This window comes from Lutjanus erythropterus, chromosome 2 (assembly GCF_056507025.1).
Source record: "Lutjanus erythropterus isolate fLutEry1 chromosome 2, fLutEry1.hap2, whole genome shotgun sequence".
Lineage (NCBI taxonomy): Eukaryota > Metazoa > Chordata > Actinopteri > Lutjaniformes > Lutjanidae > Lutjanus > Lutjanus erythropterus.
The window spans coordinates 24858569-24868705 of NC_139318.1; the positions used below are offsets into that span (position 1 = coordinate 24858569).

The 10137-nt window shown below is 42.9% G+C and overlaps 1 protein-coding gene across 2 annotated transcripts in view; it reads right to left on the bottom strand.

Annotated features, from left to right (window-relative positions):
• The window catches only part of celsr2 (cadherin, EGF LAG seven-pass G-type receptor 2), an 86513-nt gene extending 79800 nt beyond the window's left edge, over window positions 1–6713 (bottom strand). For both annotated transcript variants that reach the window (XM_084734138.1, XM_084734130.1), the window contains exon 1: window positions 2914–6713. In XM_084734138.1, coding sequence (XP_084590264.1) covers window positions 2914–6460 — 3547 coding nt within the window. In that variant the 5' untranslated portion in view covers window positions 6461–6713. The remainder of the gene's footprint in view (window positions 1–2913) is intronic.
• Window positions 6714–10137: the final 3424 nt, after the last annotated feature.

The following is a 10137-nucleotide window of genomic DNA, read 5'->3' on the forward strand; positions in this document are numbered from 1 at the left end:
CAGCTTCTAATTGGTCCGTAGTGGAGTCACAGCTGTTGCCCCCAACCACAGCCTGGTATGAGCTCTAGCGCTTGCCCCTGAATCGACAGATCACTATTGTTCTCCGGAGAGGCAAAGCTCAGATCCAATTCATTATAACAGCTACCCACTCCAACCATACAGTATATCTGCTATTCAGTTTCACCTCATAAACAAACACGGAAGCACTTCATGGACCAGTTTGTGTGTAGGATTTCCTGGCATCTAGCAGTGAGTTTGCATGTTGCAAACAACCTTGTCTCATCCTCCTTTTCCAAGCATTTAAGAGAACCTATAGTGTTGAGCCAGACCAATATATTAGTTGCAGTAGCAGACATTACTGGCCCAGTATTGGCCTATATGCTTCAATTGGGAAACTTTTTTTAACAGAACATAATTTTTTTTTAAGTTTTTCTTTATAGGTAGAATTTTAATGCATATTTTATTCTTATTTCAAGTTAAATATGTACATATGTTTTGTTCTGTTCATGTTTTTTTTTCTGTGTTTATATCAATTAAAAATACTGGTGAGAATTTACTGTTTCAGGACCCTGTTGTCATTTTGGACAACAACGATTATTGTTAAATTGTAAAATATCCTGCCTCCAGTACATATCTTTGTCACAAGTGTTTGATAACCACATTTGACGGAAAACTGCAATATCAGCCAATACATCGATGTCACAACTGTTTCGATCTAATATTTTGAGCTGCAACAATAAATCGGCTATTACATTAATCACCAACTGTTTTATTAATTGATTAACCATTTTGAGACATTTTAAGTAAAAAATTTCTGGAGGCGCCCCTGTAGCACCCCATGTTCTGAGACTGTGGGTCCTCTGCAGCAGCTGCCAATTTGACTCCCGCCTGTTCATTTCCTGTGTGTCATCCCCTCTCTCACTCCACCCCTCTCCTGTCATATCCTCTGCTGTCCCCATCAAATAGAGGCAAAATTCCAAAAAACAAATAAATAAATAATTAAAAAAAAAAAAATCTGGCTTCTTTATCAACTAAATATCTTTGGGTTATGGACAAAATAAGACATTTGAGGACGTCACCTTGGGTTTTGGGAAACACTGATCAAAGAATTTCCCCATTTTCTGACATTTTATAGATCAAACAACCAATTGATCATTTAATAAAATAATAAAGAGATAAATCGGTAATAAAAACAATTGTTAGTTGCAATAATAATAATAAAAATATCTTCATTGGCATCTGCCTCGAAAATCCAGAACAGGCCGAGCTATACCATGGTGGTGCTGAAACTCTGCCAGTGTTTGACATAAATGTTTTGGGCGACTGTAGGAACATGGTGGTGCAAAATGGCGATAACTATATGGTAAATTTGATTGAATTGTGATTATTTTGACAGAAATTCCATGGGAATTTGTACAAATGACAATTTCTTCATCACTATTTTGAAAAAAATAATAAAATAATGATGTGACATTTGCTGGGTTTGTACATATTTCTTACATCACCACAGTACTTCATTATAATGCTGTTGTCACACATTTTATCTATAAAAATTGCTACTTCTGAGTTTTTCATATTGCACCTGGCCATATTGTGATAAGATAATATTTTTTGATTTATTATGCATCCATTTCTGTTATATTCTGCCAATAAATCCCCCTAAATTTTACACATTGGACCTTGAAGGCTGCCAGTCACTGAATTGACACTTCAACTGTCTCATTCAGTCAAATTAAAGAATTCCCAAGGTTCCCCACTTCCCACCAAACTTAATCCTCACTGCCCTTGTTAAGTATTTGATTTCATCTTTAACCTCGATGCTCAAGCTCTTAATAATGTTCCCTGGTTCTGTTTCCTTCTCTCTTAGGTTGTGCCAAGGTCAAAGAGAAGGCAGATTTACAACGGATCACACTGCGTCAAATAAGCTCTAACAGAGGGTAACAACAACATAACCCTCCTACTCTCTGTGGGTAAGATTCAAGTTCAGTCATATTTCTAGAACAAATAAAACTCTGTAATTTGTGCAGGCATGCAAAATTAAAAGCTGAAGGGAACACAGGCGGCTTACGACATGCAGGTTAGGAAAGACAACACCAGCAGTGAGCATGAGCAGCATAGAAGTGTCAGACTGGTTTTGGATTTACATCTCCATTCTCATCGTATTAGGTCCAAACCAGTGGACCAAACAGTGATTTACATCTCAGTCAACTTTTGTTATCTTTAAATACACCATCAAACCAGCAGTTTGAGTGTTAGAGCGAGAACAAGCCAGTAAAACAATGCAACACTTTAAGACCATCAACTCCTAAACCTGACTCTAAACAAGCTATAGAAATATACCATAATTGAATTGGGTCTTTCATTGTTTGTGGGAGGGGAGCTGAGGGGTGTGTGGTGGGCAGTTGTGGAGCATGATCAGTCTGCCCACTGGAGTGTGGATCCCACGGGATACAGACGTGCTCAGACAAACAGCTATTTAAATCTTGACAATAATAGACAGAGCTAAATCAGGCTAAAGTAAACAAGAAAGCTCCTTAATGAGGGGTCCAAAAAATTACAGAGGCTGCCCTACATTTACCAAATGAAACAATTTAAATACTTAAAGACATCTTTGAGACTTTGAGTGATTTTTTTTTGGGGGGGGGGGGTGGAGTGTCTTACAGATATCCTGCAGTGAATATTAATCCTCCTTCATGAATATTTCTATTACAGGGAAATCACTGTGGAACACTGAAGCCAAGAAAGACATACTTAAGTCGTCATCACTTCCATTATCCGGTGAAGTGAAGCGAAAATGTAAATGCAAAGACAGGAAATGCTAATGGAAACAGAGTAGGAATACACCTCAGTGAGGCTATTTTTTCACTCACTGGGCGGAGTCTGCAATTACAAAGAGTTATCTAACAGTCTCACCTGACACTGAGATCCTCATGGAGGCCTCCAGGGGCCGGTTGTTATCCAGCGCCTGGCTCAGCTGGATCTCCCCCGTGCTTTGGTTCAGGAGGACTAAGTTCAGCTCATTTCCCACTTCGAAGCTGTAGTGGAGCTGATCCGACACGTCAGGGTCATGCGCAGGGATGCGTCCAATCACTCCGGTGGGGAAGCTGTTTGATTTGTCAGTGACATAGTTGTTGAAGATGATCTGGAAGTTTTTGAGCACGGGCACATTGTCATTCTTGTCAATAAGTTTGATGTGGACAGTGGCGCGGCTGACCAGAGGGGCAGAGGTGGCCTGGACCACGATAACATACTCGGATCTTGTCTCATAGTCCAGGTCTATCAATGCAGTGAGTTCTCCAGAGAAGATGTCCAGCTGGAACACTTCTGGGATGTTTCCCTCAACTATCTGGTACATAATCTGTGCATTACTGCCTTCATCTGGATCTGTGGCTGAGATATGTGCAACCACAAGGCCTATGGGGCTGTTTTCCTCCACCAGGATGTCAAACTCATCTTTCTCAAACACAGGGGGGTTGTCATTCACATCTAAGATTGTTACGTGGATGTTTACCGGTGTTTTCAGAGCAGGAACACCTTTATCTACAGCGAACGCCTGCAGGCTGTAAACGGGCACATTTTCCCTGTCTAATCTGCGTAGTGTGCGAACAATGCCAGAGGTGGATTCTATTATGAAGTCTCCATCGCCATCGTCCCCTCCCTGGAAGGTGTAGAAGACACGACCATTGAGGCCAGAGTCTCTATCAGTGGCAGACACCTGGACCACGCTGGTGAACACAGGCACGTCCTCCATAACAGACCCCACGTAGTGGTCTCTGAGGAAGCGGGGGGAGTTGTCGTTGACGTCGTTCACCAGTATCTCCAGGTAGGTTGTGTCAGATTTCTGTGGGATGCCGTTATCTCGTGCAGTGATGGCGAGCGTATAGGAAACCTGGTCCTCATAGTCGAGCTCCATCTGTGTGGTGACGGCGCCTGTGTCTGAGTCAATGTCAAACTGAGGGATGCTGTCATCCATGAAGTAGGTGATGCGTGCGTTCTCACCTGTGTCTTCATCTGTGGCACTTATCACCACAACAGTAGTTCCCACAGGCCTGTCCTCATTGATGTTGACGGTGTAATGTGAGCTCTGAAACACAGGCCGGTGTGTGTTGGCGTCGGTGACGTTAACAAACACTTTAGCCGTGTCGAAGCGTGTACCATCACTCGCAGTGACAGTGAGGACATACTGGCGTTCTAGTTTGTAGTCTAAAGGCAGTGCCAGTGTGATGAGTCCCCCACCACTCTGACTCGTGATGGAGAATCGGTTGCGGGTGTTGCCACTGGATATCTGATACGTCACCACACTGTTGATGTCTTGGTCCACAGCTGACACTGTTACCACACTGGTCCCCACGGCTGCATCCTCATTCAGTCGCATATAATACGCCTTCTGAGTGAACTCTGGGTTGTTGTCGTTCACGTCGAGAATAGTCATGCTAATACTGGCCGAGGAGGACATGACAGGATAGCCGTGATCGCGGGCCTCCACTCCAAAATTGTAAAAATCTACACTCTCCCTGTCCAGCTCGGCTGCCACTACAATCCACCCCGTGCTGTTGTTGATGCTAAAGGGAAAGTTTGGTGTGGTTTCAGTCAGGCGATACTCCAGCCTGGAGTTGTCTCCAGAGTCTGCGTCCACGGCTTGGATGTGGATGATGGAGTAGCCCAGTGGCACGTTCTCCAGCACGGTGGCCTGAAATGGGGTGCTGACAAAAATGGGGGCGTTGTCATTGACATCCATCACCTGCACTGTCACCAGGCCGCTGATGTTGGACAGCGGAGGGCGTCCTCCATCCTGAGCTCTGATTCTTAGAGTGTATTCTTTGTTTGCCTCATAATCCAGGTGACTCACCAGATCCATTTTACCCGTCTGAGCATCAATATAAAACTGTCCCCTGGTGTTTCCGCTCATGATGCTGAAGTGGACGACAGCGTTGCTGCCTCTGTCCTGATCTGTGGCGGTGACCTGCAAGATCTCTGTGTTAGGGGCCATGTCCTCTGGCACCTGGACAACATAGCGTTTCTCACTGAACTGGGGAGCATTATCATTGTCATCCTCAACCACGATGTGAACAGTAGCTGTGGCACTGCGGGGCCCGGGGTCACGACCTTGGTCATTCGCCTCAACTAACAACATATAGGCTTCCACCTCCTCTCGGTCTACCAGACCTTTGGTGCGAATGACACCAGACCTTGAATCAATCTCAAACACATCATTGGACCCATTACTGTTGATGATGCGATAAAGGATGTTACCATTAACAGGTGCGTCGCCATCTGTGGCCCTCACAGTTAACACCTCATAGCCTATTTCTAGATTCTCCCTGATGCTTTCCTTATAGTCCTGCTGCTCAAACACAGGGTCATGATCATTAGTGTCACTGACTGTGATAGTAAGGGTGGCCATGGCTGTACGGCGAGGTGTGCCGTGGTCGACTGCAGTCACACGGAACACGTGGGTGTCTTTCGTCTCCCGGTCCAGCACCTCTACTGTGGACACAGCACCATTGGCCGGGTCCACGGCAAAAAGGTTGTTGGAGCGGCTATCAAAGAGGGCCTCTATGAAATACTCCAGCCTGCCTGCCTCCCCCTCGTCCACATCCACAGCTTTCAAAACAACAACGGGTGTCCCAGCCGGCTTATTCTCTGCCACAGACACTTGGTACATGGGAGGCTGAAACTGGGGGCTGCTATTGATGCTTCTCCTCCTCCTGCTCACAATCCCTGAATCGGACTGAGCTGCCTTCTCTAACAGCTTCCCTATGTGGCCCTGCCTGAAGGGGCCCTGCCCCACACGCCAGTGGATGGAGACCGGATTGACATTAGCGCTCAGTCCTGTTCCTGTGAGCACATCACAGAGCAGGTCAAACTCCAGGAGTGTGTCCTGCCTCCAGCACAGCGTCTCAGACACAAACAAGTGTCCCTCAGAGAAGTAAAAGTCGCGGCTGTTGGTGACTTTGCAGCGGATGGGGGCTCCTGGGAGCAGACCCCCCACTGAGAATAGAGCAGAGCCTGCTTGGTGGCACTCTGAGCGGCGTTGGCTGTGGCTGCTAGACAAACTGAGCACCTCCATGTCCCACAGAGGTTTTCTTTTACGCTTGTTTGAACAGTTCCTACCGTGAACATGCACCTCGTACTGGCTGGTGAGGAGGTGCCTGTATCCGGAGTCCGTGCAGTCAGCCACAGTGTATATGGTGAAGGGGTTGGAGCGCAGCGTGGGGCACTTTACAGAGCCGGTAACAAACACAATGCCCGCCGCTGAGTCCGTCTCCATAAACCGCTCTGTGAATTTAGGAGCGAGTACCTGATCCAAAGTGCACCGTGCGTCCCGCACCACGCCGGCCACCACTGTCCTCCGTGTCCCCGCATCCTCCTCGCTGATGTGAACGGTGTAACAATGCACCAGCGAAACCAGCTCACACCACCAGAAAATCAACAACAAATCCCATTTAACGAAGTGCATCGCTCCTCAGTTTGTGTCGTCCGAGTGGGGAATAACGCAGCTCCTTATTCCTTTAAACTTTCCGCCTGTGAGTTTCCCTTTGTTGCAGAGGAGCCATGCTCTCAGCGGCGCACTTCTCTCCACTCACTCCCGATGGTTTTAGGAGGTAAACCCGCAGTAACCTTGGTAGGAGCGACTCACACACACTCACTCACTCACACACACGCCGGTAACAACAACAGCAGCAGCTCCTCCGCTCCGCTCAGTCCGCGCAACTCCGCTTGAATGGGAAAAAATGGCTCCTGCTCCCCCTGCGCCTCGAGGCTCCTCATTATCATAAACCTGCGTGTGTGTGTGTGTGTGTGTGTGTGTGTGTGTGTGTGTGTGTGTGAGAGAGAGAGAGAGAGAGAGAGAGAGAGAGAGAGAGAGAGAGAGAGAGAGAGAGAGAGAACAGCTCTGTTAGTCAATACTTCTAACACGTGTATTTGTGTCCCAATAAAAACATGAAAGTTGCCTCAGAGCCTTACAGCAGGGGTTACCAAAACTTTTTCATGTCAATACATGCACATTACGGATCCCCAATTTGAGAGGATTTTGTCTCAAGGATTCGCCTCTGAATATTTTGTTAGATTTTTTAGGTTTGAAGATAATAAAGTCTTCATAGTCAATCGATGGTCAAACTAGGATCACCATAAATTACATTGGATCAGTGCAGTCATTCCTATTTCTTACCTTGTTGTTCCATCTTCAAAAAAGTTAAGTTGTGTTAAAAGTTAAAAATATTATTTTGCACCTTTTGCTTGGGACCCCTTCAAGGACCCCTTTTGGTCCCTAGAACCACTTTTGACATTTTGAATTGTTTGTTGTCCTTTATGTCTGAACTTTGTATTATCCTTTGCATAAATGAAGACATTTCCACTATAAATGAATACAGAAAAGGCACATATTGGTACATAAAAATCACCAGAATGCAGGAAATTAAATGTTTGATGCCTAAACGTTCCTGGGGAGGGACTGAAACAAAACCTACAGCACTGTGTTAAATTGTCTTTCTTTTTCTTTTCTTTTTTTTTTTGTTCTTTTTTTTGCCATGTTTGAATACCATTTACACAACCACCACTAACATTTGCAGTGCCTCAGATATACAGGTACTGTTATAATTACACCAGTTTGTTTTTGTTTGTTTAAGAATAAAACACAAGAGAAATATCTAGGATATAATAAAGTGGTGGCACATAACCACCCCAGACCCCTGTCATTTCATCAGCGACAAACATATATATGTTAAATCCACACTCACCTCAAACAGGGTTTACTCATTAACCTGGCAGACATTCCTCCACTGTTAAGTTTTGAGTGTTTTAACCCAAGACACAGTGTTGAAGTTGATCTTTCACTGGCTGCTTATTGTTCAAAAATCTGTTAAAGGAGCACATTTTCACTTTAGTGTAAAATCAAACCAATTTTATATCATTTGTGTTCACTAGATGATTTTAGATCCAACAGTTGATGAGTTCTCTTTAGCTAAAGGTTACGTTAATTCATGACTTTGTCAATTGCATTCAGATTCTGCTTCAGAAAAAAGTAAGATGTCAATAGAAATGTACCCAGATGGGTCAAAAGAGGCCACTTTAGGGACCCTCTCAGTCAGTCTGGGATACTGAGAAGTCAGAAATAAAATAGACAAATGCATCTGGACTGAGTACTGACCAGCGAAGTTGCTGATAAAAGCTCTACAAGAGTTGTGAATCTTGGAGCTCAGATGATGTGCTGAATTTTACTGACACCCAGTGGACAAACTGGAGTCACACAGTTTCCACCAGAACAGTCATTATTATTCATGCAGCTCATCGACTCACTAAAGGTTTTTTGCATATCAAGAAATGCAAATGTCATCATGTTGTGTTGCATGAATGAATGAAGCTCTTCTTCAACCCCTGTTAAACATAAATAGACTAGAACTGAGTCTTTACATGCTACATCTGGTCTGATTATTAAAAATACAACAGTAACTGACAGCATTTAGAAAAAACAACTATCTCACCACAAGGTCCCTTTACTAGCTGTTCTAGAACAATCAATCATATCAAACACATCAATAGACGGATTTTCAGACTAGATGTCAGATTTTTCATTTTTTCTGATCACTTATAGGACTTTATGACTATCTTAGCTTTAAAACCGAGGTTAAGTCTTGACCTTGGGAACAGCATCTTTCAAAAAGAGCAAGAAAAACCAGCAGCCTACCTAAAAAAAAACTCTGGGGTGAAACAAAATGAATATGTTAAATAAATTATAGTGACTGACTAAAATCAAAAGTATATCAACGTGGCAGAGAACTGTGGGCAATATCACCATCTAATGATAATTTTACAGTTAAATTTGGCTCACAATCATGTTTTTCACATTTTGATTTGTTTTAATAGCATCACCCCTTTTCCCCCCATATAAAAGTTATTTTTGATCTCATCCAGATTTAATAAAGATGAATAATTTATTTAACACAGTTTTCTCTCAGTACTCAGATGGTATCTGATTAATTTTAAGAGATGAGAAGAAGAAGCTGACGGTTTAGTTGGCTACATCTTTAAAGTCAGTAAAGGATATAAAAAAATGTTAATAGATTTGAAGCAACTCTATTGTAGCCTAAAAAGAACTCTACAATAAAAGCGGGTATTTTTTAACATTGAATTATCAGCATTGAACAGCTCGATGTATTCAGTCAGTCAGTATACTGATAGGGAGTTTCTCTCAGCAACATCAGACAACAAACAGATCTAAAACGCTAAAAAAATATATATTTTTTTAACAAATTGGTGGATGCCAAGAAAATAGTGTCTAAAATGCTTTAGACAATATTGCTACTTTAACTTTTCACATTTGATAAATGTACACACCATAGAGTAGATAAAAAGATATACTGACATTAATGCACAGTATTTGGTAACAATTATTGTGTATCCTTTAAAGACATTTTATCATTACTCCTTTTTTTAAACTCTATTGTCATTCTTTATCTGATCACCCTAAAGTCCACTTATGGGTGCCTGCAAATAAAGGTAAAATATGCAGGATTGTTTGTAAAGACACCAACGTTGACCCCCAGCTCAACAAATAAGAGACAGGGTGGGACACCTATAGACTTAATAGAGTGAGGGAGCGTCATCAGCAGTGAATCAGAGAAACAAAAATGCTCTTTTTGTTTCACACAGCAGTTATTTTCTAAAGCACAAATAAACATTCCCACACCTTCATACAAGATGGGGCTTTGAGTGTGTTTATAGAATGTGTGTAAAACTCTCTCCGCAATTGTCACAGAGAACAAAGACACTGCGGAGAATGTGATGTACCCATTGGTCGCTATGCTCTTTTACAGTTCAAAATATGCACGCTGTATTGCCCACACCACTGCCAAACATGCTGAAGCGCCCCGGGCCACATGGGAAACATGAGAAAATAGGATAAACTGACAGAGAGCAGGGTCTCTGTATTTATAGCCACCACCACAAATTTCTAGTGGGTTATAAGTGATGATTCAGAGGCAATAATTATGAATCTATACATAAACAATTAGATTTTATCACAACTATATTATAGTGTATATTGATTAAGCAAATCAATAAATGTTTATATATAGCTTATAAATGCTTAATAGTGGTAACATAATGTGTTATTTTGTCCACTGCCTGCTCAGTGGG